Raw genomic sequence first — 27,615 nt, forward strand, 5'->3', positions numbered from 1 at the left:
TGGGTGCCATTTATCGTTTTTTTTTTTTTCTAAAATAAATTTTAGTAATGGTGAAAATTGGCTATGTTTCATTCACTCCTATCAGTAGGGGCGCTGTGTTGATTAAGCCTGGGTCCTGAGAATGCGGTCCTGAGAATGACGCTGGTGGGTCTCCAGGCCTGCAGGTTTATATTACTGGGCTGTACAGGCAAATAAAGCTTTTAGAGTTGACAGAAATCTTTAAAAACTAAGGAAATCAATTAGAATAGTTTATAACTATAAAAAGCTTTGAAAGTAATTTTAAAATACAGTTATCTATAAAGTCCAAAAAAGACAATTTAAGTTTAAGAAAACCTTTACAACACTCCAAAGATTACATTTTAAAACTCTCAGAATTGATTTCAGAAAGTGTTTAAGTAAAAGAATTAATGCTGAACCTTTAAAAAGCTTTTTAAAAGTCTAAATGAATGGTTCCTGAAAAGCTTGAGTGGAGAGGCTGTTTGTCTTAAAAGTAAACCCTTGGAGGCTTTAAAAGCTAACAAAGCTTTTTAGAGTCGACAGAAGTCTTTAAAAGCTATGAAAAACCATTTAGCTAGATATGTAGCATCTCCTAGGATAATGCTAGTGTGAAAACTGAGAGCTGAATTTGGCCGCTGAAGATGCTAGTTCTGATAGCTGAAGATGCTGAAATTGAAAGCTAAGAACACTGAAGCTGTTAGCTGAAACCACTCAAGTTGATAGCTGAAATCACTGAAGCTAATAGCTAAAAACGCTGAAGCTAATAAGTGGCTAAAATGAGCTAACTGACAAATTAGACAAAAAAAGACAAAATTAGCCAAAAAGAAGCTAGCGTGTAAATGCCAGCCTCATTAAAAAAAAAAAAATTCCAACTCCAAAAAATTTTAAAATAGCCAAAACAGCTAGCATGTAGCAGAAATATTAGCTAAACTCCAAAATAGCCAAAAATCTTAGTAAATACAAAATAGTCCAAAAAGCTAGCAGAATGCCAATTTTTCAAACTTTAAAGCTGTAACTTTTTAACATAAATATTAATAATAAAATGGTAATAATATTATTCCAGAATTAATCAACTTAAACAACTTTCATTATTTTATTCTCCATAAAAATGTATTTTGTCAAAAAGTTACAAATGAGCTCAAGATAACATCGACACAATAATAACAACAAAATAAAATGGCCTGGAGGGCCGGATCCGGCCCCCGGGCCTTGACTTTAACACATGTGCTCTAAATGATTCTGTTATCAGTGTTAACACAGCTAAGTCGAGTTCTCTGAAACTACTGTGGATAAAAGATGTAAAAACACTGTGATATCTTGATCACTTAAATCTTTAGCGCCATCTAGTGGTGGTCTGGCGAAGGTTTGAACAGCTATTTCACTAGATTTGGGGAAACGGACATGTGCATACATATGTAAAGTGGGTATTTTGGGCCTTTGATAGCAACAGCTTTAAATACTTAAGAGCTGTATTGGTTTCAGCAATCAGACGCAATTTCTTCAGAGGAATCTGAAATCGAGTTTAAGTTTTCATTTTCAAAATCAAAGAGCCGAGGATGCTTTTTCTGAGTCTTGGAACAGTTTTAGAGATTTTTGATGCAGTCTCATAGAGGAATGTGTATCTGGGAGCTATTATGGGATGGAGGGAAGCATGTACCCAGAGTTTTTCGGATCAGGTACAGCTGGTCTACGTCGGATTTCCCGGGCCAGAGCGGATTCCCGTCCTGCAGCTCGGCGAAGACGCAGCCCAGAGCCCACACGTCCACCGGGGGGCCGTACTGAGTGTCCCCGACCAGCAGCTCGGGGGCGCGGTACCAGCGGGTCGCCACGTAGTCCGTGTAGTCGTCCTCGGGCCCGGCTGGGTGACCAACACAGACACTCGGTGAACAACGTGAGCGATGTAAGAGTGGGGATTACAGAGCCGCTGACGGAGGCCTGGATGTATGGTAACACAACCCCCACACCTGACGTGAGGTAAACGGAGACGGCTCACACTCACTGTCTGAACAATGAAAGTGAGGCGGCGGCGGCGGCCCATCCGAGCCCAATGACTCATTAAAGCTCCATCGACACTAAACGCACAGAGAGACACACAGTCACCTACTCAGGATGCGGGCGAAGCCGAAGTCGCACAGCTTGATGACTCCCGTCTTAGTGAGGAGGATGTTCTCCGGCTTGACGTCACGGTGGATGCACTGAGGGCAAACAATCAGGTCGGGTTTAGGGAGCATGATACGCAGGAGCCCACCGGCGAGGCAGAAGATCCCGTTAAAGCTGACGGATTACAGGCGACAAAAGCCACAACACTGATGAAAGCCACACGGCTGTGCGTCAGAGAGGGAGCGCTACTTATGCCACAGGTTAACAAGTCAGAACAGGTCATGGAGCTCAAGATTAAAAAAAACTTGAGGCACTCGGATTGACATCAAGTTCAGGCAAAATGGTCTGAAAAAGTAGGAACGTTTTCAGATAATAGGAAGGTTCCCAGAACCCTCTAAAGACCCACTCCAATGAAGATGGTGTTTTTAACATGTCCTTGTAGCATTTTTCTCATGATGGAGGACAAATATAACATCATTTAAGATTAAAACTGAATTTATTCAATTCATGTTGGATCAGGAGCAGATGAAAAGCCACAGTTTAAAAAAAGCTTGCATTTGTGATGCAGCAAATGAAATGGGGGGGGGGGGTCAAAGTCTCCTTTCTCCGCTACAGTTCTAAATCTTTCACTTGCAGACAAATAAATGCATTAACGTCTTAATTTTCTTCATTTGAGCTGGTATCTGGCTCTAAACCCGGGGTGTCAAACTCAAGCGCACAAGGGGCCAAAATCCAAAACAAACCTGAGGTCGCGAGCCGGACAGGAAAAACATTTATGGACCCTTTTAAACTGTAACTTTTCAACATAATTATGAACTAAATATATAGCATTACCTGCGATAATGCTACTGTGAATGCTGTTAGCTGACTTTAGCCGCTGAAGATGATAGATGAAACCACTGAAGCTGATAGCCAACTAAAATATTAGTTAAATAGCCTAAATAAACACAAAAAAAACCTAGGTTAGCCAAAGCAACTAGCACGTTGCTGAAAAAAAAGAAAAAAAAAATCGCTAAACTTCAAAATAGCCTAAAAAAGCCTAAATTAGCCAAAACAGCTAGCATGTAGCTGAAATATTAGCTAAAGTCTAAAATAGCCTAAAAAATCTTAGTAAATGCCAAAATAGTCCAAAAAGCTAGTAGAATACCAATTTTTAAAACTTTAAACCGTAATAATTTTTTACATAAATATGAATTTAAAAAGGTAATAATATCATTCCAACTTAAACCTTAAATAACTTTCAATATTTTACTCTCCATAAAAATGTATTTTGTCAAAATTATACAATTTAGAAATGACAATAAAATTAAATGATCTGAAGGGCCGGAGAGAATTACCCGGAGGGCCGGATCCGGCCCCCGGGCCTTGACTTTGACACATCTGCTCTAATCTGTACGGTTGGATAGCTTTGACGTTGCTGGACGTTTTTTTTTTGTTTTTGTTTTTTTTTTATTTTGCTGAGCTAATGTTAGCTTGGGGTTGTGAGGGTCTGTTAACTAGCAGGAGAGTATAAATAAAGGAATGCTGGGATATCATTGTTGGGTCACTTCTGTGTCGACTGTCCCGCCCACAACTCAGAGGCGAATTTCTAAAGAGGCAAATATCCTGCCACACTGCAGGAACTATGTCTTAAACTATGAAAAAAAAACGACATTTTTTATTTTTGCTAAAAGCAGCACAATTTAACTGCTATGTTGCTTGATCTGAGTTTATATTGTCTGCGTTTTCTATACTGATTTTACTGATTTGTGATTCTTTGTGTCTGCTCTGTGTTCCCACCGGCACAGGAAGTTCCTACCGAAAAAATGGAAAGACCACTGGGAATGATTTTACAATAGAAAAAAATATTCAGTCGGAGTGGGACTTTTAAACTTTTAAATGACAGATTGGGAGTCCTCGTGTTTTTACTGTACATGAGGAACATTTGTCCTCCCACGTGTCCAGTGATTACTTCTGATTGGATCAGAGTTTTCTGATCAACCACATCCTGATAACTGTTGGGGCAGAAATAAATCCATGAAAACCCAGAATTCCAATCAGGGAGCTGCTCTGGATCCAGACATTAACAGGATCAGAAATATACGTTGTTGTGTAACCTTTATGTAAAAGCGGCTCGTTGCGTGACATGATAGATTAGTAAAGCTGTGGAGCTCAGAGTCACTGTCGTTTGTTTGTTTCTCTGCAGAAAAAACATCAACTTTTCCAAATACTGAACAGACGTTTTTTACTGTCAACTAGGACTGAGAATCATTCTTTCCTGAAGGTTCGGAAAAGCCGCAAAATGATAATAAAATGGTTCAAATCATTGATCCTTGTCTGATCTATGCCATCTTTAGATATTTTATATTAGTTTTCATCTTTCACAGTGTGCATCTCATCACTAGTTTTATGTTTCTTGTGCGAGGTCATGGGATGTATGTGCACATGGAGGAGAAGGGGAAGGCAGGTTGGGTTTTTATTTTAACTTAACTTTGTTTTTAATTGTGAATCACTTCGAGCTGCGAAAGTGTGAGAAGCACTTTTTCATAAATAGCTTGATTTGATTTATGTATTTTAACTGATTGTCCAACAAATGTATGTATTTATTTATTTTAATAAATGTATATAATTGACGTTTTGAAGTTTTTATGTTGGCAATTTTTAACACCTGTCTGGGGACTTTAGATTAAAAATTGCTTTTTGGACTAATTCTGCAGCATTGCAGCAAAGATTTTGATGTGGACTGTCCCTAGGAGACAAACAAATAAATAAAATAAATAAAACTGATCCTCTGGAGGGGTCTAATAACTGGAAAGACACAAGTTATAATTAAATAAAACTGGATGATCTCAGAATTTTTTTATTTTTGATTAAATTTACTACTTGAAAATGAGTTATTTGAACAGTTGCAGGCTCATTATGTAATATAAATAAAAATATCTGTTTACAAAAAGAAAAGAAAAGAACTTGGAGATTCACTAAAAAGATGGACTGTCACAAAAAACATTTTTAAAGTCCCGCTCCGATCATCTTTGGAAGCATTTTCAAAGCGTTCCTTATGGTCTTTTAATTATGATTACGCCATTTTTAGACAAATTCAAAAACCTCTGTCCTTTTCTGGGACATAGTTTCTGCAGAGCGGCAGGAGCTCACTAAAAATTCACCTCTGCGTTGTTGACGAGACTTTTGGTAAGGAGCAATCCCGCCCCCCTTCCCCTCCCCACTGCTGAGAGCTCAGAGGTAAAAACAAATACGATCTTTTTCAAACTGCACTTTTTTGTCTGATCTTAATTCACCACAAATGTAATATTTCTAATACCAATTTTAGCTTAATTTTCTTTTGTATCGTGTTCCTTTGTTCCAAAGGGAACATGTTAAAAACACTGAAAGCACTTTTTTTTTTTAACAAAGTTGGTCTTTAATCTTGAATTACTGTGTGAAGTCTCAAAAAGCCCTGGACTACTAAGGGTTAATAAGATCCAAAACTCTGCAGCTTTTGCCTCATTTAGAGTTCTTGGAGAAATGAAGGCAAACAGGAAGTTTTAATTTGAAAGTCACAAATGTTACATTGAGGAAAAATAACTAACAAAAAAAAACTGACTCAATCTGGAAACTTAAAAAGATCAGCTAAAGATTGTACGTCCACCTTTGTGGGAAGACTCAGAAACAGCAGATCTGAGAAGGTTTGGACTTCAATTGCTCCAAATCTGCAATCCTGCAGAATCAGAACATCCATCAGCAGTGAAAAGAGAGAGCGGTGTACTGACGTTGTGTTTGTGGCAGAAGTTCACAGCCTGCAGAGTCTGCCACACGATGCTCTTCAGCTGAGCCTCAGGAACCCTGCAGAGAAGCAGACGGGAGAGCCCAAAGACACGGCGTCATCTCCCTCCTGAGCTGCTCAGGTCTGCTTTAAACCCAAAACCCGCCACACACGAGAGCTGAGATTAACAACCGCATTGTATCTTCTAGTTTCATGGATGTTTAACTGTGGAGCACCAACTCACAGCTGGGGAGGTTTTCAACCAACAAAGAGAACAAAGAAATCCATCAAACTGATGAAAAATGAAAGATTATTTAACTCTAACAGTCCAGATGTTTAAGGGAAGTCAAACTGTATTTTACAAATGTTTTATAAGTGACTTTTCCATGTTTGACTTTGCTGAGCATCAAAGCGGGAGAAAAAATAAATAAACAAAAACACTGAAACTGTTTTTTCTTTGACTTCATCTCCAGAATGAAGGAATGTAAATGAGAAGTGATGCATGGATCTGCCAAAATACTGAGCTGATTCCATTTAGATTTTTTTATGTTTATTGTCAAGTTATAAAAATGGTTTGAACCCAGAAACTTAAGAAAAATTGTTCTGTTTCCTTGAGTCTGTTACAAACTGAGTTCTGGTAAAAATGAGTTTTGACTGAAGGTTTCAGTGAACTGAAAACCTGCTGGACCGACAAACGTGACCACAAAAGAGCGGCAAATTATTGGCCTTATGCCTGACGCCTCTGTTAACAAATCCCTGCGGCATGACTGCAGGTACAGCAGATTTGAAATTGAATGAAATGATAAAGGATGTGGTTCATTGGTGTAGGCTAAAGTCAGAGATGGACTGCAGAGGGACTTCCACTTCAATCCTTTTCTCTTAAATGTTTCTACACAGAGGAGAAGCAAGAAATCTTAGTTTTCTTTATGATATTAAAGCGTGTTTTTACTTCAAATAATCACAGTGAGACGTGAAGGCAGTTACTTTGAGTCCCAGAGAAACACCTAACTTTGGTTTGAACATTAATAAGAAACTTTAAATTTGTTTTTCTTTTTTTTATCTGAACTTGTCATTTCCAGCAGCTGAGCCAACAAACAATAACTGAAGGCCTCTTGGTTGGACAGATTTTACTGTTTTATTAGGAGATTATGAGTCTTTGGACACACAAAATGTAAAACTGCTGGAGGATTTTATTTTTGTTCATGCAGGAAAGTATAATACTTTTATAATCCAATGATTGTAAAGACCTAGGGCTACCACGAACGGTTATTTTAACAGTCGACCAATCACTGATTATTTTTTCTGATTAGTCGACTAATTGGGTCTACATAAAGTGGATGTAAAAAACAGATCTTAACCATCATTAGATTTAAACTAACCAAAAACTAGATATATAGCATTACCTACAATAATACTAGTGTGAATGCTGTAAGGTAAATTTGGTCGCTGAAGATGCTGGTCATGATAGCTGAAATTGATAGCTAAAAATGCTAAAGTTGATATCTGAAAATGTTGAAGCCGATAGCTGATATCGCTGAAGCTAATATCTGAAAACACTGCTGATGATAGGCAACTAAAATCTTATTTTAAATCCAAATTAGCCTGAAAAAATGAAAAAAGCCTAAGTTAGCCAAAACAGCTACCATATGGCTAAAATATTAGCTAAACTCAAAAATAGCCTAAAAAGCAAAAAGAAATAGCCTAAATTAGCCAAAACAGCTAGCATGTAGTTAGCTAAACTCCAAATTAGCCTAAAAACCCTTAATAAATGCCAAAAAGTTAGCAGAATGCCATTATAACTTTCAACTTTCCAACACTCTGACTCCATATAATATAAAGTAACGACTAATCGCCCAGCCAGCAAGGCCAAGTGGGAACCATTTAGTTTAAAGTGGGGAGAATTGTGGGCCCCAATTGGGTTTGTCCACAGTTTCTGTGGTGGCCCCACATGTTTGATCAGTAGATTGGCATGCTACGCTAGCCAGCCGCCAATGGACAGTGTAGTGTGTTAGCAAGCGCTGTTGTATCAAGCTAGTGAGCTCCGCTGTATTGAGCAAGACAGCTACTCTGTAGCATGCTAGCGAGCTCCTCTGTAGCATGCTAGCGAGCTCCACTATAGGTAGCATGCTCGCAAGCTCCACTGTAGCATGCTAGCGAGCTCCTCTGTAGCATGCTAGCAAGTTCAATTGTAGCATGCTAGCGAGCTCTATTGTAGCATGCTAGCGAGCTCCTCTGTAGGTAGCATGCTAGCAAGCTCCACTGTAGCATGCTAGCGAGCTCCTCTGTAGCATGCTAGCAAGCTCCTCTGTAGCACCCTAGCGAGCTCCATTACAGTGAGCTAGTGAACTCTGCTGCATTGAGCTAGCCAGCTTCGCTGTATCATGCTAGCAAGCTCGGCTGTATTGAACTAGCGAGTTCTGTTGTAGCAAGCTAGCAAGCTCAGCTGTAGCGAGCTGCCCTCTGAGTTCCCACTTAAGCCTATGTGGGCAAACACAGGTGGGGCCACCACCGAAACTGCGGACACATTTTCTGCAAACTTTTAAACCATTTGGGGCCCACTTGGCTTAGCTGGCGAAGTAATTATTAAATTAGTCATCGACTATTATGATAGTCCATTAGTCGTTGATTAGTCGACTAATCGTGGCAGCCCCAGAAAGAGCTTACATTTATAAATGAATACCTTAGTGACGACAAAAACATCAATAAAGTGGATTTTTTTTTAATATAAAGGCGGGACTTGCAGAGTTTTAGTTTTTTGCAAACCGGACCAAATCTGTTGAACAGATCTTCTCGCTGACGCTGTTTTCAAAAAGCTTTATGATGAAAATAATGCATTGAGGTACAAACGGTGCAGAGACCTGTCTGAGTGAAGATCACAGATGCTTTTGTTTCTGACTTACCCTCGGGGGTGTCTGTCCAGCTCGTTGAGGACCGTCTGCTCACAGAACTCAAACACCAGATGGAGGCGCCGTTTCCTCCTGAAGACCTCCAGCAGGTTCACCAGATTGACGTGTTTCAGCTGCTGTAGGACCAGCAGAGACGTTTGGACTCGGTTCTGCACGTTCAGCTCAGTGACCCCTCTGACCCCTCTCACCTTCAGCATCCGGATCTCCCTCAGAGCAATCTTCTTGATGACCGGGTCCTCCTCAGACTCCACGAACTTCTTGATGGCGACTATCTGGCCCGTGTCTCTGTTTCTGCACTTGAACACAACGCCGTAGGAGCCTTCTCCAATTTTAGCCAGTTTCTCATACTTCTCCATCTCCGTCTGCAGAGAAACAAACATGTCAACAACACAACATAAAGAGTCAGATGCCTTTCTTCATCATCAAATATTTAACTGCAGCTCACACATCAAACTGGCCTAATGGATGCAGATCCAACTTCTCCTGATCGAGGATCACCTGAAGGTGAACTCTGCGTCCTGAACGCAGCAGAAAGGACCTTCACTCAGCTGCTTCCCCTCCGCTCCTCTGCTCCTAAATAAGTAACTGTTCAGGTTCGAATGTCTCTTCCGCCTACGTCACAGCCCCGCCAACCCCGCGTGCCGTTTCCCCACTTTTCCATCCCCGATTAAATCGAATAAACACGAAGAAAAACCGAAACTGCGACTTCATTAAAGTCTGAAGAGAGTTACTCACCTTTACCGAGATGTTAGGAGCAACAACGCACGCGGAGAAACGACGATTCACTAAGCTAACCCCGCGGGTAAAACAACGTTGTTACCATGGCGACCGCCGGAAGGGCTCTTTCTTTTACAGCCTTTTTGTGTGGTTTAGCTAGGTTTAGCTCCAAATTCATTCATGTTTTGTTTTTTTTAATCTTATTTATTTATTAGTTTTTAGCCTAAGTTTTCCTAATTAATAGAAATAACTGAACATTATGACGTTAAAAGTGAATATAAACAGAGCTACGTATAAAAATTAAAGTTAAATCGGTAAATATGGGATCATTTTATTAAGAGAGTTTCAAAACATGCACGAAAACGAAGTAGTTTTTTCATTAAATTTTCTTTACATGAAGGCCAAAAGTCACCATTTAAGCTACGTGTATAAATTCGTTCGTGTTTTTTTTCTAATCAATTGAAATAGGTAAACATGTAAGACATATAAGCGTATATAAATTAAGCACATCGAGAATTTTATTCTTAAAGCTGATTGCTGGGACAAAAGGGATGATTTTAAGCCAGGTGTAACTAAAAAATAATTCATGTTTATTTGTTTATTTCATTATTTTAGTTGTCTTTTGGTTTCGTTTTTTATTAATTGAAATAAATGTATATTTAAGATGTTTTAAGTGAATATAAATGGAGCGCATGAGTTAAAGTTAAATTGGAAAATAATGCATAGTTTTATTAGGATGGTTTACATGCTATTTTTTATAATCCAGTCTTGAATTGTATTTATTTTTATTTTATTTACCTTTATTTAACCAGGGAAGTCCCGTTGAGATTAAAAATCTATTTTTCAAAGGATCTCTGGGGTCACATATACACCGAAGGACAATCAGCAACAAAAATTCAAAAGAAATTGTATTATATTTAAGCATATTGAACATTTTATCCTTTTACAGATAGCTGTTTGGAGGACAAAAGTATAAAAACAAATCAGATTTGCCACCCTTAGCAACAAGTGGTCAATTTAACTGTACTACAAGTGTATATTTAGTCTGTGCTACAAGTAAGGTAGTAAATTTGTGGTTCACTTTTTATATACTATCAATATAAACTTGAAATTATCTAAGTATTAAGTTATTTCCTAATATATGTACATGAACTATGGCGTCCTTACTATGCTTACAGTCAAGTATACTTAAGAGAATTATACCAAGAGAAATTACAATTAAAAGGTAATTAAAGTAAATGTCAATAAGAAAAATGCTCATAAAAGCAACTAAGTGTACTAGTAGTTTATTGTTTATCATTGTCATTAACTGAAAATTGTGATTTTATATTTTTTTTAAAATTAATTACAATAATGTGAGTTTTAAAATAGTGTAAAAAAAACAGGTAATTGGAGAGTAACTTTTTATCATCACAGTTATCTAAACTCTAAATATTAACTGGCTTGGATAGATTTGAAAACTATGTTTCAACACTAGATTTTCGCCTGAAGCAGAAGTGGTTCAAAAACACGCTTGTGGACTGAAAAGGTGGAGCATATTTACCGGATCTGTTTGACAACCTATGTTTGTTTTTTTCCAATGAACTGTTACCTTCTCTGGCTTTATCTGTACATTGTTTATATATACCTTACAGATAAATATGATTTGCCGACCTAAAATTGAACTTATTCTGATCCAAGGATTCCCTTCATGACACAAAGCTTTGATTCTACCATCTCAAGTTTTCTTGGATTATGTGTGTAATGTCAGTTCTTTTAATAGTACTGAATTGAACCAAATTTAACTGAGCCAGCATCAAAAAAACAAACAAAAAAAAATCTTCACCCCCTTGAAACAAATCTCAAAGAAGCTCCATCTTTGTGCCACGTCGGCACACACACTGCAGACTGAGTTTGATGTGGTGACGTGATTTAAAGACTATCTGATCTCTCAGTTGACTGTGAACACTGTCTTGCCAGCGTCCTCCTACACAGACTGCAACACATTTCCACTGAATGATGGGAAAGCAGACTTCAGCTCAGACACACACAGACTCCTTGAGGAGGTTGCTGGCTTGGACCCCTCGTGGTAAAGGGCCATGAAATGTGCTTTGATACTGGATTCAAGTATTTCTGTGTTTCTGTTTTGCAGTACTTTAAGTCGTATTGGTGTCTTTTATGAGTATCTTACATTGCAAAACATGTTCACATCTCTGCCCACTAGATGGCACTCTTTGTCCTCTCTTTGTTTTGCAACTCAAAACAATGTTTAATAGTTTATCTAAAGTCTTGGCAAGACTGCTGCGATTAAGAGCAATCAGGAACAGAATGACAAAAAATAAATAAATAAATCCGCCCATTGTTTGCTGCTGAGTGCTGGTGCATACTGGATTTTCCGGTGATTTTGGTGCCTGGAGTTTCCTTATGATCAATGCCAACAGGTAATAGATAGCGTATTGTATCAGTAACAAAAACACCTTTATGAAAATATGTGAGACAATTAAAAAAAAAAAAGAAACAAGAACCAACTGCAATGCAGGATATCCTTACTTCCCTGTCAAATCATCTGTCAGAGATACGCTGTCTCAAAGCTCTATTGTTTGGTCTAGATATGCTTCAGGAAACAAACACACCACACAGCTCCTGCCCTGCTGGCTCCTTTATCTGTTAGTACCCATTTTACTCTTAGGCCTGGCACACCTTTGCCCTCTCCAGGTGAATGCAGCAGTCAGTTACTGAGGCAGCCTTGCCGTGCGAAGGCTGGTTGACATATCTGTCATCTTTGCCTCAATAATAGCCAGAGCGTGAGAGCCAGCACCGCTGAAGTCAGTTATTCATCCTCTGCCTTCCTAATGTGGACAGAAGTCAGGCAGCAGAGCTCGCACAGCTGTTTTATGAGGCCGTTACCCCCATTTCCTGGGCGGAGATATATATTAGACGCCTAACAGGAACCAGCAGAAAAAGAGACGAGTTGAGAGCGAGAGAGAGGGTGCGTGAGATACCGGAGCTCTGAGTGCTCACAAATCACTTTGCCACCAGCAAGCTCTGACAGGCTTCGGCAGAGAGGCCGGGGTCGGAAGCCGTGTCAGCCGAGGCCCACAGGAGCCGCAGAGGGCACAGACGAGGTGACACCGGCGGATGGACAGAGGCAACACAAGCCAGACTTTCCCAAAACAACAAGGCAGGCTGAGACGGATGGCTTCCCCTGGCTGCTGCTGCTGCTGTGCTTGCACTGTCTGGAGGCTGCTCTCTTGTTCAGAGAAGGTGTGTCAGCTTTAAAATCTCTTACACGGGCACAGGGTTTCCTGACACCTTAGCCGCCCGATAGCAGATCTGCTGTTCAACTGTCACTCTTCGCAAACAGGAAGATAACTGCTTCTTCATGCTTTACTGAAAGCAGATGATGATAGTGTAGAGCCAGGGGCCTCGAAAACAGCTCTGCAGCGACAGATCACATGCTGTAAATGTCGAAAAAGAGGTAGTTAAAGCAGAGAGCAGTACGTGCTTGTCACACAATCTGCTGCTGGCATGCACACACGTTTGTGTCTGTTCTCAACTACTATTTTTAAGATCAACACCACATTTTGTTTCCTCTTCACCGGGGATATCTGATTAGCTCTTGGCCGACTTGAAGCCCCCTGAGAGCTGTGTGAGCTGCAGAGGAAGCCAGAGGTCATTTGATCGAACTTTAAAAAAAGAGAGAGAATTAGGGCAGGCATTTTTGCCCCGGTTGTTGCGCTTTCTGTTCCCAGCTAAAGTTTCCAGGCGTTAAATCTGCTCCTCCGAAGGTTTCCTGGGGGCCAGGGAGTGAGAAGCCCTGCCAACATCAGTCATCATTTTGCTGACTGGGGTACAGCTCCATCTACATTTACTTGCCGCTGGGGACATGTAATGAGAGACTGAGTAACAGCCCTGAGCTAACACGTGGAGGCGCATAAACCTGGTCCCAGTAAGACAGGATTCAGTGTAATCCTGCAGGTGAAGGCTTGAAGTCGAGTATTTCACTTTTGCTTTGCGCTGATGGCTACTGAAGAAGCCCTTTGACTCTGTGCTGGTGCTGGGACTGCACTTGACAGCTCCCCTCTGAGCTCACTTCAGTGTCAGAAACCGACTGCCCACTGAGATTTTCTCCACCTGTTTCCAAGCAAGGAAAACTCAAGCGTTAGGTGTTTTTTTGCAGAGGTGGTGACAGCTGGGGCACACAGTTTTCAGGACTCTCCACACTGCTGTAGTTGTTCTGTTGTGTGTAAACACCTTACGTCAGTCACACCTTTCCACGGAGTGATTCACTGCTCCCTAAACAATCCCCGGTCGGAGGCAGGGAGTAAAGAAAAGGTCAGAGAAACTTTCCCAAAGCTCAGAAGTGCTGGAACGGTGAAGCTGTCACGATGAAACTGGAGTTCTTGCTGTTGATGGTTGCGTACCTGTTGGACAATGTGAGCAGCATGTCTACATGTAAGACGGTGGACCAGGAGATCATAAAGAAGAAGCGCATTGAGGCCATCAGGAGCCAGATCCTCAGCAAACTGAGGATGGCGAAAGCACCTGAGCCGGAGGAGGCTGGAGAGAAGGAGGAGATCCCCACCAACCTGCTGTCACTCTACAACAACACCAAGGACATGCTGAAGGAGCAGCAGACGGAGGTCAAGACCGTCGTCTCCTCTGAGCAGGAGGAGGAGGAATACTTCGCCAAAGCGCTAAACAAGTTCAACATTACCAGTAAGTACCAGACAACTCAGCCGACAAACACAAAACCTCGAATCCCACATATACGCCTTGTCAAACAAACACCAATCATTTATGGCTCAACCATAGTCACTAGATATTTTTTTAAACTATTTAATATCCAGAAACACAATACCTAAATGTAAATCCCTCAACGTGTTCTCTGTTATCCTGATCTTTGAAACAAAACTTCAGAAAACCTAAACAAGTCACGGAAACTAACCGACTTGGTTCCTAAAGGGTGCACTCCCCAATCCATATCGTAAGATAAGATAGTCCTTTATTCATCCTACAGTGGGAAAATTTCAGACCCGAGTACCCGAGTGCATCAACCGTCAGGTCTGTCCGGACCGTGTGCATCCCCTCACCAAGCAATGACCAGTTACTAGAAAGCAAACTGACAACTGACTTTTATGTAAAGTAGCACTGGAATAATTTGAACCCTAGAAGTTGTGTGAACATTTTTTTCTTTCAAACTTTATTTGTCAGTAAAAACATCTCCTTTAGACCAACTCTCCTCAGTCTTATGATTGTTGGTGTTTTAGAACGAATAACTTTATTCAAACTAATTTTCCAAGAATCACCAAGACCAAGAAGTGTCTGCTAATGTCATGGTAACATAAAACGATGTTTTTGTGGTTCATACTGTCCTGTTTTTCATTCTTGGATTGTTTTTTTTGCTTGTGAGATCTCCTGAATCCTGATCCAAGAGTCCAGACCTGCAGAGATCCAATACTTAAAAACCCACTCAGATGAAAATTGTGTTTTTGGTGTTTTTAACATGGTCTTGTGGCAAATTTCTGATGATGGAGGACAAATTTAAAGAAAATTAAGCTTGAACTTGCATTTACATGTATTTCTTTATTCAAATTGTTGTGACTCAGGAGCAGATTACAAAAAGGTTTTTAAAAAATCTTATTTGTTACATAGAAATACGTTAAGCTCCTTGTTCCGCTCCATTCTGATGGATCCATTTGTAGACGACTAGATTCATGGTCGTCTTTATTTTTCTCGTCTGAGCTGGAATCTGGATGGCTAGATAGCTCCAATACAGGTCGCCATTTTTGTTACACCGCTCGGTTTACAATGTGAGAGGCTCTAAGCTAGCAGGACAGCACATAAACAGAAAGCTCTCTGCAATGGGAAGAGAAGGGGGTGGGGCTTCTCTGGACCAACGGTTCTGCCAACAAGTCAGTGGCAAATTTCTAATAATCTCCCGTTCTGCAGAAGGTATGTCCTGGAAAATGACAATACTTTTGAAATTTTAGCTAAAAAATGTTATAATCCTTATTAAAATATTTTAAAATTGATGAAAAGATGATTGGAATAGGACTTTAAGGCCTCTGTCCTGCTATAACATATGTGCTACATTTGTTAACATACAAAGTTTGGCAAAAACAAGCTAAACTTTTAAGGTAATGCACGTATATTAAACAAATTAGCTTGAGAAACACAAGAAACATACTTCACTGAGCAGTTTTAGGGAATTAGGCTAAAAACCCAATTACTGCTGTAGAAACCAGACCAAAGGATAAAATACTTTATAACTCTGAGGCAAAATTCTCCACCCAAAAGCTAATTTTCCTGTCTCCGAACGTTGGATAGAAAACCCATAAAAAGACCTGAACTGCTGTGTCAAATATTGGAATTATGGGAAGAGTTGTTGAGGGTAATAGAAGTGTTGACCAAGAAGAACGTTTGTTCTCTCGCATGGATCGATGCTGATTGTTCTGAGCGTGATCAGAGTTTACCTCAGCATTCCCTTCACACATGAACATCTTCTGATCTCCACCCAACATCTTCAGGCTCCGACGGAGGATCAAAGATCACACCCGTTCCTCGTTATGGGGCCTGTTTGCCTCATCTGGAGTAATGTTGCCTTTATGATAGCCTCTGCATTCTAAACTACTTTATTAGCCCGTTCTGGCAGAGCCGCGTGTGCAGTTTGAGCTGCTAAAAAGGCTTTAATTTACAGTGACGCCAGAATCTGTTATGGATCCAGCATTTCATTGTTCTGTGCGTGCCCGTACTTCTCACCTTATCAAGAGGCAAACATATTATCCTCACTTTTATCCTCCCACATCAAACGAGAAGACTGAAGTGCATGGACCGCGCTGAGCAGCAGGAACAAAGCAACTTTCAAAATGACAGGTTTCGTTTGGCTTAGGTGGGAACCAAAGAACCGGCTGGCAAAGAGAAACTGAGATGAGAGTAGATTCTGGTTTCCTTTTTTCTTTTTCTCCAGCTGTGTCCCTGAGGGGGGGTTGGGGGGTTTCTGTTCTGTAACTTGAGCGCCGGGTTCTCCTGTCCTTGCTACCCATCATACATATCTTTCTCCCAGAGCGGTTTCCACCCAGCTCCCCATCTGTTCCTCTGCCATCTCCATGCTGTCTCTGCTGGGCTTCCTGAGCTTATTATCAGCGTGTTTTTGGAGCATGTTTGTGACAGGATAGCATGGCAGGAAGGAAGGCAGGCCGATGGCCGCAGAGATGTGGAGTGACTCAGGTCCGGTTTGAGCGGTGCCCATGGGGGAGCACGTGTTTCCTAACTCCTAGGAATGCCAGAGAACACCCAACTTAGCCTCGTGTGACTCCCACAAGCAGACAAAACTCCAGACAAACCAAAAGAAACAACCTTGTGTGTATTTGTTTAGTCTTTGTTTAGTTTCACAATTGCTAAACCATGCCATCTTTCTTCAAATGTACCAACAGTGTGAATAAGACAGGCAATTACTTATTAGTCATCACAATTATTAAAATATTTATGTCCCGCAGCAATCCGGGATCGCAGCAACCAGATTGTTTGTGCAATTCTTCTCTCTTATAGTGCATTTGAGTGAAAATTTGACACTCACCACATACACAATTTAGATATAGTACTCAGGGAAAATTAATTTTGGGCAAAAAAAAGAAAAAAGATGGCATCAAAGTGGGGAAAAACGTCAAAAAAATGAATGGGACCAAAATTGCTTATGGAACTTTAAAAAAGTTTCCACTAATTATCAATGGAGTTCGTCCACTAATGAGGATATTCCCAACATAAGTTCTAAAATCATTATGGGATGGCCACAGGACTTGTGGCTTGGTGGCCATTTTGTGACAAAGTGTCAAATTTCATATTTTCCCACAATATGGGAAAACGACTTTTGTTCAAGTACACTTGATGACATGTCACACACACCGCCAGGTTAAGTCCACAACCACAACATTTTGATGACTCTATGACCTCCGGAAGAGACCGCCATCTTGAATTTCCCTTAGTACTTCCTTTGGTACTTGGATGTGGACCTATCGCCTCCCAACTCCTCGAGCATCATTGGGATGCTACTTGGGAAAAATAGTTGGTTTTAGAAGTTGCAGATTTTTAAGAGCGTTAATGTGGTGAGCTTAGAAAAGTGGCGTTCCCCGCACATTTTTAACCGGAATATTTTGAAAATTGAATCTATGAATTGTTGGCTCAAGCTGAAGTAAAGAATACAACATGAACATGAACATATTAGAAATGTGGGCGTGGTTAACAAAAAACCTTTGTTACCAAGGAAACCCCAAACTTTTACAAATTTCTTTAAAGATTACAATCCTGTTTGTCACCTCCAGACAACCAAAAAAAAAAAAGAAATAACTGCTATGGAGGTAAAATCAACAGAAAAGCCGCCATTTTGAAAAAAGTGTTTTTTTGAGGATTTTGTTTCGTGCAATTCTGACTAGAGATGGAGAATGAGGCGTGTGTCAGCCGGTCAGACTGTGATGGCTGACCAAAAGTGGGTAATAGCGGAGCAAATGGGTTGGGTGGTGCCCACGAGCTATACAACGTCGCTCACAGCTTTGATTTTCATTTTTTATTTCATACTTTCCTGAAACACACTTTCCAGAGCCACATATTTGCATGTCTTGAGTTTGAAAACGTATCTGTCTTGTTCTGCATTGCAGTAAAACGGTAAATTAGGCTAAATTCCTTCAGACAATTACATCCGTCCCCTGAGGGCCACACCAATCCTCCTCCACTAGTTATATTGCTTCACATGGATCTCTTTTAGAGCTTTCTCAACCACTTACTCCATGGATTTATGAAGATTATTTTTTTTACTTTATCAGAGAGACCACAGGCTACAGGGGCTGGTCAGGCAAACAGGTTGGGACATTGAGGAGCGAGCTGCGGGAGGGTGGGGCTGATTATAAACCAGGCAGACATTTAGCGAGTTGCTGGAATCTGCTTCCTCTATCTGGTAATTATAGAGCTGTCTTCTACCTGTCACAACAGCTGTCCCCGGCTTACCTGTGGATAGGCTTTTATTCAACACACAAATCCCCCCTACACCCATGAGGGCAGGGAGGCTATATTTACCCCAACCTGGAGGGGTGAAGCTTGATTGGGCTGGTCTGACATGGAGAGAAACCATACAATCCTTTAGAATGTGAAGTTTTTTACATTAATGATTATCAAAAAAAAAAAAAAAAGAGTACAATCTGCCGGTAGAAGAGAGAAGTGAGCTTTGGCGTGAAGATGTTGCGGCAGCTTGTACGTTACTCAGAGGAAGAGAGTTCATTTCCTGTTTCGCAAATGCTTTTCTAACACACATTTATGTTGTGTGTTCTACATGAAAGTCTTCACAGAATCACGTTTGCTGCTTTTATCAGCCGTTTGCTGCTCTCTGCCCTCCTGTGATGGGTTTTCATGTCTTTGCTTTGAAACAGACATTTGACTATCCGGCCTGGGTGTGAGCAGAAAGTGGCAGTTCATTTCCCTTGTTCTGAACATCGCCTCTTTTCGGTTTCAGTCCAGCCAGGGCTGAAACTTGGGCATGCCGGAGACCCCGGAAACGCGAGACGCAGAGAATCCTGGTACGGCGTGGGTCGGGTGCGCAGCAGAAGAATGCAGGACTGGGTTGGGTTGCTATCAAAGTAATTCCTGGACTTAAGAGTGGAGAACCCTGGCTTTGGCAGGCTGAGGCACAGTTGAGGATTTGGACCACTGCCAGACTTCATTCATACATCTCCAGTTTCGCATGCTCACACCCTTGCACCCCTTCCATGTGAATTCATACATGCAGTGTTTGTTGCTGCTCTAACTTCTTCAATGCACACCTGGTAGACTTCTGCAGTTTGAACCTTTAGCTGTTTGGAATCTGCTTTTTGATCAAACCCTGCAGGCAGAATGCTCCTGAAGGATGAAAGCTGTAAATGTGTACAGCAGCTCTGTGAGGAAACCAGACTTTCACCGTTGTCATCTTTGCAGCAGCTGTACAAGAGTCCGCTGTTAAAGTACACTTTGAACTCAAAAGTTCTTTGAATGGTTATGAAACCTGTTCCAGAAAAAAGTTATAAGAAGAAATTCATTTGAGAAAAGTTTATGTTGGTTTTTATAGATAAAATAGTCAACTAGAAACAGGATGCTTTGAAGCTGAGAATATGTTTGACTTGATGTTGAAGTACTCCTTTCAGTTTTTTGTTTCGTTTCCTTACTTTAGTGGCACAGGTTGAGTGCCCCCATGAAGGGAAAATTATCTACCTTCGTATCACTGGTAGAGTTTGATCAGGAGTGCATTCACACGGGGGCAGCCCTACAGACTTTGGTTATTGGCCAAAAATGGAAAACAAATTACCATAGATTTGAGTAATCCATAACTCTTAAGCTACATTCACACACGTTTTGACAACATGTATTCAAGTGACCACTTCCAATAAGCAGTCTATTTAAACGCATATATGTGCGTTTCAGAATTCAATGTTCAAAACTCTCTTGTTCACATGTGGCTACTCAGGTTTCTATGACCTTCTTGGGCTCTACGTTTAAAACACATTGAAACCCAAACCAAATGACTACTTGAAAGTTGACCAATTACGTACTTGGATTTGGTAGTAGTGACATATGGATGATGTTTTTTTCAACTCAGAGAAATACCAACCGTTTGAAAATTGATCATGAAGGAGACATTAATAAATTACAAGACACCAAGTTTTTCAAAGATCAGGATAGAGCTGTGAAAGAGAAAGCCCGGAGCAAGATTCGCCAGATTTGCACCGCTTTGACATTTCGCGCCAAGACTCTTTCAACTATACATGGCGAACATGTGCTAGTAAACAGTGGCAAAAAAGAAAAGAAGAAATCCCTCCGTGCTTAACCAGTGAGAACCCCATGGACTGAACATGCCTGGTGTGAACAAAACTCCAGATAAAAAAAAAGTACTAACACTAAGACGGTTCATCCCAGAACTCCTTAGATTTTCATAATTATTAACACTTTCACCTTCTCACTACACTAAATATTTTATTTCATGTTGTCCTTTTCCTGCAGTTCCCCAGTGGTGTATTAGTTAGAATTCTCTCTTGGGTGCTTTCTGTGTGGAGTTCGCATGTTTTCCTCGTGGATGTGTGGGTTTTCGCCGGACTCTCCGGTTTCCTCCCACGATCCAAAGATATGAACTGTAGGTTTACTGGTGACTCTAAATTGTCCTTTAGGTGTCCATGGGTAAATGTGTGGTTGTTTGTCTCTGTGTGGCCCATCCAGGGTGAACCTAATCTTTGCCCAATAGTGGTTGGGATAGGCTCCAGCAACCCCATAACCTGAAAGGATCAAATGGGATTAGAAAATGGATGTATACTTTTTCTGATCCTCTCTGTGAGACTTTTTGTCTTCTACTTGAAATATTCTGCATCCATCACAAACTCCCTTTGGTTCACTTCCTCTTTTTTGAGCTGTTGGATTTACTCTGTTTCTGAACTGCACCAGGGTTCACTTGCAAGTGAACCAGAGTTCACTTTTTTTTTTTTTCTCTAGAGTTTAGATAAGCTCCTACAATTACCAAACACAGAGACAACTATCTAACAAACTGTGGGGTAAACCAATCAGGTCAGTACTAAAGTTTTGTAAACATAGCTTAAAAAAATGTGCATATTAGCATTAGCAAAATTAGCAAAATTATTAGCATGTCCGCTTAAGCCTGTGCTACAACTGCCGATAGATAGAATACGATTTAGAAATGGTCAGTTGTTCTAATGCACCACAAACCCCTCCCATTTTAGACCGTAATTATGAAAATGTCAAAAATGTTTGATAATTTCATAAAACTAAACTGTAATTGACTGGAAATAGAGAATGAAATGAGACTGCAGGAGTATATATGTATCATGGAAGTGCTCATGAACACTTTGCCCTAACTTTAGATTATTTAAGTGGAAGACAGATGAGTGTGTTAGCATTTGTGTATTTTTATCATAAAGAGGAAGATTCCAAACAAGCTCTTTGCTCTTCACCGTCGAGTGACTGCAATTCTGAACTTCTATCTTCTTTTACCACTTGTCCGATTATTAAAACTCTAAATATTTAAAAGGATGTACTAACAGAAAGAGGCGAGTCACTTCTACAGAAATCTCCAAGCTCTATGCCCACATTTAACGGTTCTGTGCAAATCTAGAAAAAAGGCAATCTGTCCCATTGTCATCTGCAAAACAAATCCAACTCGAACAGCTTTTTATGGGTTTAAGCTGTTCTTTGAGCGGTGTTAAAAAGATTCAGAGCAGTTTTGTCTAATACTTGCAGCCAAGGGTGCTGATAAGGCAGTCAACAGGATGTTCCTATTCCTCCCACTATTTCCACATGTTGAAGTTAGAGTGTGACAATAATAGACAAACACTTCGCACCTTTCCTGTACCTTCCTCTGCAGCAGAACCTCACTACCTTTAACCCATTTTTTGCCCTGTCAAACGGTTGAACCTAGAAATAAATTATTGTCACTTTTTCATGTTTTCACAGATAAAACTAGCACTGCGAAGCACAAAACAATGATCTTCAACATGTCTGAGATACGGGAGAGCGTGGGGGACTCCAGCCTGCTGACCCGCGCCGAGCTCCGGATGCTCATCAAGAACCCCAGGATACTCGAAGAGGAGCGGGTGGAGCTCTACTACAGTTCAGGAACAACTTTTCGGTACCACACTTCCCAGTTTATAACCAATGCACTGAAAAACAAATGGCTGTCCTTTGACGTCACCGAACCCCTAAGGACTTGGCTCAGACAGACAGGTGATATGACCAGAGCTGTTCACCATGAATTTGATTATTCACAGGACGAAATCACCAACCAGACTTTGAATCTCCATGTCGATCATTTTGTTTTCCAGAGAACAAACAGATCTTCCAACTGCGTCCGTTCTGTGACTGTGAAAAGCCCAACACCACTTTCAGTTTCTTTATTTCTGGGATGGAGACAAGCCGGGTGGACACAGGACAATTACTAACCCTAACCGATCAAGTGCCTTACATCCTCACCATGTCCATCCCCCAGAATATGAGCAGCCACCTCACCTCCCGCAAGAAACGCTCCACGGACTCAGCAGACACGTGTACAGCGTAAGCAAAGCTGTACTTACAGCCTTTTTACAGCCTCACATGGCAAACCGGAAAAGTGTAAACCAGAGCTTATGACAGACCGCGTGACATCCCTCACATTTACCTCTTGATTTTTCAGAATAAACCACAGTCTTGTCTTATCACCATCGACACATGTCAAACCAGCATGTATCTTACTGGTCTTCCTGTTTCATAATATACTCTTTTTTTAAACATACTTTAATGAGAAGTAGAATTTTTTTCTTCTTAAAAAGCTGCTGACTCTCTTGAATGTTAAAGAGATGGGTGGGACCAATGTGTCACATGGTCAATCAGAAGATCTTTTGTCAAGATTAGATGTAAAACAAGTTATAAAAACATTCATCAATCAATCAGTGTATTTGTATAGCACTTATGAAAATAGGAACAACCAAAGCTCTGAACAAATAGACAAATATAGATAAAACACCAAACAATACAAGAAAAGAAACAAAGTTGCAATAAAGCTATAAAACTGTTAAAACAATAAAAGTGACTCACTGTAAATCCTCACTGGAGTTAAAAGCCTGAGTAAAAAGATTAGTTTTTAAAAGGGATTTAAAATCATTGAAGCATTGGGAAGCCCTCAAAGAAAGGGGGAGACCATTCCAGAGTTTGGGACCGGCAGCTGAAAAGGTTCTGTTGGCCCAGTCACAGGCCGAGTTCTGGTAACCGCTAAAAGCGACAGATCTGCACACCGGGTGCAGAGTGCCGCAGTCCTCCACAGCGCTCCGCGGTCCTCCAACGGATCGTTTTGGCGTCTGGTCTGTTTTGCGCATAGGCCGCAAGCAATCCGCAACAATTCTGGCAGGAAGTAACATCAAGATACATGAGAAAATCTGGTTCATTTTCCAAATTCCAATTTTTCACAATAAAACACAGCAACTGACAAATGCAATCATGTTTTTGTATCTAAACAGACTGTAGAGATGTGTCTCAACAACAGATAAATTAAAGAAGTTTAGGTCTACTAACTACTTGCTTATTCTTAGCAGAAACATGGGGTAATATTTTAGGTTATTAACTTTCCACGATGGCAAAAAACAAAAAAAAGCTCTAAGAAGCGCCCATCGACCGTTGGGGAAAATGCGTGTCTGGTGTGAATTGCAAGTGAGAGCGGATACCGCGCGCACTCCACTCCGCTTTGCGTCGCTTCCGCGTCCAGTGCGAACCTAGCGTCAGGGTTCCACAAGGACGATAAAAGTTTAGCAAGATACAGAAGTGCCAGACGATTCAAATCAAAAGTAAAATCTTAAAAATTATTCTAAAAGAGACAGGCTGCCAGTGAAGAGAGCGGCAGTCTTAACTGCACAATTTAACCCCAGAGGAAAAACAGTTTCTGAAACCAGGAGATTCAGTTTTATGTCTGTTGTAAAGCTGGACGATAGAATGAATGGGGGCTGACGTTCTTGTGGCGAACAGACCTGGCTCCAGTTACTTTCACTTTGTAATCCATAATGTAAAGGGATGCCCCTTATTGCAGCTGTTGGCGCCCAAAGCATTCCCAGCATAGACTGTAAATAGGCACCAGGAGATCTTACGACCTCCCACCCCAACCCGCCACAAACGTGATTGCCTTTAAGTTAAACTGGGTTTATTATTATCATGTTGCAATCATGTGCTTTGTTATGAGGGAAGTTCTTACAGAAAATGTTGTTTAAGTCAACAGGATCAATGGTTTTTAAAATTTTAAAAATTTACTTCTTTAAATGTCACACTCATCGTAGTCTTAGCGCACACCGGTGAGTTCAGTGTGTCTACATTTCAAGATGTACATAAAAAAGGGGGACACCATGAATACATTTAACCTTTAAGGTACCAGATTCTCCCTTAAAAAAGAGAACATAAATGCATAAAAGTAATCTGGTTACTTCTTTTTTATAAATATATCAATGTTTTTGTAGGCAAACAGAGACGTGCTGCATGCAGAGCCTGTACATCGACTTCAGGAAAGACCTGGGCTGGAAGTGGATTCATAAACCTACAGGCTACTATGCAAACTACTGCAAAGGCTCCTGCAGCTACATCTGGAACGCTGAAAATAAATATTCTCAGGTAAAGTTTTGAAGTGTTTCAAAATCTGATGCATTTCTAAATGAGTGTTCCATCTCTATGTGTCAGTTCTTCTCTAATTAAATATTTTTTTTTCTTAAGAATTAAGTCTTAAATTTTAAATGGATTAATGAGAACCATCATCAACTGTCAGAATTAAGTTTTCCACAACGTTTACAAACCTGGAAAATAGATTCACCTAATGCTGGATGAAAGAAGCTTGGGAAGCTTCTCAACCAAACCCTAGTGGTCATAGTTGGCATTGAAGGTTATGGTAGTTTCCCACTCCAATTCATTCCTTTTTGGAAAACTACCTGGTTATTTGTTTTTTCACTAGGGAAAGTACTTTGAACGTATGCACAACTGTTGCCCAGCCAGGATCAACTACTATTGGCTAATCTGTATATATATTATATCTTAAAAACTATCCCAAAAAATAAACATTTTTTATCACCTAATAGATATAGTTTATGCCCATTTAAACATTTTGCATACCAATATGTTAGCTACCATAATTATTCAAACAGCTATCTAAGACATATACACATTACTTGTTTTAAATTTCAGTAACTTTGCAGCCATTTCAGTGTTGTGTATTTCGCTCAGTGTACCATGACTTTTCAAACTCTCCCGTGATTTGACTTTGATCTCCTTTGATCCTTTTCTTTGATCTTTTGTGCAAAGAAAAAGCTTCATCATATCAATGGCCAGCGCTGTCATGTGCTTTGTGCTGGTTAGAATGAACACCAAAATGGGTCCTAAGTTCTGTAAAAATCATCTGCAGCGAGTCGACCCAAGTATATAGGAGTCAAATAATGCAGAACAATGATCAAGTACAAACAGTGAACATTTTATTTGAAAAGGGAATTTCTTGAAGGGAACTGTGATTTAGATCTAAACTTCTTAAAAGAACATTTATTAGTTGGTACAAATTGAAATTCTGGTTTTAAAAAAGTAAGCCTGATAGATTTGATTGACTCTATTATGTTACTGCTCACAGATTTTGGCTCTGTATAAGCATCATAACCCTGGAGCGTCTGCCCAGCCATGCTGTGTTCCCCAGACACTGGAGCCTCTGCCAATCCTCTACTATGTGGGAAGACAACACAAGGTATTTACAGGACATTTGGAAGGTGTGTGAAAGGCAATCACAGCGCTCATTTATTCTGTTTCCTACTTTCAGGTGGAGAACCTGTCCAATATGATCGTGAAGTCCTGCAGATGTTGTTAAATGTAGACCAGGGCTGTTCTGAAGACTTACTGGAATTTGTTTGAAGAACTACCGATGTGGACTAGGAAGTATTACCAGTTGTCTGGACCTTTTCACCATGGTGCACGAAATTCAAATTAAAGTGCCACACCTGCGTGTTTCAATGTTATTCCCAGCATTTACCCACCCCCCCGAGGGAGCAGTGAGCCGCAGTCCCAACGCGCTCTGGAAACATGTAGCGGTTTCACTACGGACCTCTTTATGCTCTTATGTACATACTTTTTGTAAACTTTTTTTCTGTTAAAGTAACTTTATTTATTTGTTTGAAAGATGTAAAGTTTGACCCAGAGAATCATCAGTTACATCCCGGGAGACAGTGGACGTAAAGTGATAAACATAAAGGAGGAACTTCTGTGTTCATAGATGTGACATTTCCACCTCAACGATCTCAGAAGAGCTTAACATGAACAGGTGCTAACTCTCAGGTGGTTGTTGGGGTTTTCCTGAAAAAAAAAATCTTGCAGATGTTCTGTGTCGTTAAAAGGAAAAATGGAATGGGAATCACAGGGACAGTCCAACCTGGGGAATCTCCCTCTAACTGACTGACTGGAGGGCTGGACCTGTGAGCCGGCGAATCGATTCACAAACACCGTCCGTCTCTTTTCAAGTCAACAAATGATGCCATCAAATGTTTCTATTGAAATGTCCTCTTTCAGACTTTCTGGTTTTTAACCAGGAGTAATGATGTCAATGTTTTCAGGCTTGTTTCATAAATTCCAAATTTTCTGGAAAGTTTTTCTGTATGTGCAGAGACGTTTCAGAAAATAAAGATTCTTCAGTTTTCTGCTTATTACCACATTAATAGCAGGTCTTGGATGTTTGGTGTCAAACCATAAATGCTGGTGGTAACCCAAAGGCTCATGGGTATGATGTCACTGGAATTGGTTTATTCAAGCTATCAAAACCAACATATAAACAAGTCATGAATTTATTGGAAAACAGAAACAAAACAAAAAAATCAAAAAGTAAAAGAAGATGAAGAAATACACATACATAGATATACATACACGTAACAACCATAGTGTTGTCCTGTAATCATTACCTGCTTCTGTCGTGTTTTGTGTGATATTTTGATCTTATTCTTTCAGTGAACATAGCAAACATAAATAAATCTATTGAACTCAAATTATATAATAGTGTTTTACATTTTAAGCAGAATGTCTACAGATTTTTAATTTCTTCATACGAATCAAAAATCCATCCATCCATCCATTTTCTTCCCGCTGTGTCCCTTTCGGGGTCGCGGGGGTGCCAGAGCCTATCCCGGCTACTGAAGGGCGAAGGCGGGGTTCACCCTGGACAGGTCGCCAGTCTGTCGCAGGGCCTCAATCACACACACATCCACTCTCACATTCACACCTAGGGGCAATTTTTAGAGTCACCAATTAACCTATGAAGCATGTTTTTGGACGGTGGGAGGAAGCCGGAGTCCTCGGTGAAAACCCACGCATGCACGGGGAGAACATGCAAACTCCACACAGAAAGGTCCCAGCCGGGTTTCGAACCGGGGCCTTCTCGCTGTGAGGCGAGAGCGCTAACCACTGCGCCACCGTGCAGCCCACGAATCATAAATGTTGATGTTAAATCTATTTGTGACCAGGACAGTCTGTGAAGCTAAAGGAACCTGTTCAGAACCAGTTCTGAGGGAAGATTTTCTACTTCAGCTTTTATTTTTAAACATTTTGAGTTTAAAGAGCAAAAGAAAATGAAAGCCGCGAGCAGCGTTGGATGCCCCGCAGTTACTGCCAGCCCTTGCTGCCAAC

General features: G+C 40.5%; 2 protein-coding genes across 14 annotated transcripts in view; one reads left to right on the forward strand and one right to left on the reverse strand.

Moving 5' to 3' along the window:
- The window catches only part of LOC112149757 (cyclin-dependent kinase-like 1), a 30,870-nt gene extending 21,265 nt beyond the window's left edge, over nucleotides 1–9,605 (reverse strand). For 6 of the 12 annotated variants that reach the window (XR_002919833.2, XR_002919832.2, XM_024277680.2 and 3 more), the window contains exons 1-7: nucleotides 9,478–9,605; nucleotides 9,188–9,315; nucleotides 8,931–9,104; nucleotides 8,737–8,858; nucleotides 5,844–5,916; nucleotides 2,102–2,192; nucleotides 1,655–1,855 (exon numbers count right to left, since the gene is read on the reverse strand). Coding sequence is in view for 10 of the 12 variants with exons in the window: in XM_024277680.2 (XP_024133448.1) it covers nucleotides 1,655–1,855; nucleotides 2,102–2,192; nucleotides 5,844–5,916; nucleotides 8,737–8,858; nucleotides 8,931–9,098 (655 nt within the window). In the remaining 2 variants the exon portion in view is untranslated. The remainder of the gene's footprint in view (nucleotides 1–1,654; nucleotides 1,856–2,101; nucleotides 2,193–5,843; nucleotides 5,917–8,736; nucleotides 8,859–8,930; nucleotides 9,105–9,187; nucleotides 9,316–9,477) is intronic. The other 6 variants (XM_024277676.2, XM_024277675.2, XM_024277678.2 and 3 more) reach the window with 6 other exon arrangements.
- Nucleotides 9,409–26,654, forward strand: tgfb1a (transforming growth factor, beta 1a). Of its 2 annotated transcripts, XM_024277666.2 has the most exons (7): nucleotides 9,409–9,544; nucleotides 11,419–14,157; nucleotides 21,916–22,185; nucleotides 22,284–22,512; nucleotides 24,435–24,585; nucleotides 25,583–25,693; nucleotides 25,766–26,654. In XM_024277666.2, exons 2-7 carry the CDS (start codon nucleotides 13,827–13,829, stop codon nucleotides 25,811–25,813), a joined length of 1,140 nt encoding a protein of 379 aa, XP_024133434.1. In that variant the 5' UTR covers nucleotides 9,409–9,544; nucleotides 11,419–13,826; the 3' UTR covers nucleotides 25,814–26,654. The 2 variants fall into 2 exon arrangements, with proteins under 2 accessions (XP_024133434.1, XP_036070588.1); XM_036214695.1 differs by lacking the exon at nucleotides 9,409–9,544 and having other exon boundaries at nucleotides 10,829–14,157.
- Nucleotides 26,655–27,615: the final 961 nt, after the last annotated feature.

Source organism: Oryzias melastigma, linkage group LG13, assembly GCF_002922805.2.
Source record: "Oryzias melastigma strain HK-1 linkage group LG13, ASM292280v2, whole genome shotgun sequence".
Lineage (NCBI taxonomy): Eukaryota > Metazoa > Chordata > Actinopteri > Beloniformes > Adrianichthyidae > Oryzias > Oryzias melastigma.

Bases quoted from the DNA above. Each gene is read 5' to 3' on its own strand.
- tgfb1a (XM_024277666.2), top strand. From the start codon at position 13,827: ATGAAACTGGAGTTCTTGCTGTTGATGGTTGCGTACCTGTTGGACAAT. The intron at 22,513-24,434 runs GTAAGCAAAGCT...ATGTTTTTGTAG, and splicing joins TCAGCAGACACGTGTACAGC to GCAAACAGAGACGTGCTGCA. The intron at 25,694-25,765 runs GTATTTACAGGA...TCCTACTTTCAG, and splicing joins ATGTGGGAAGACAACACAAG to GTGGAGAACCTGTCCAATAT.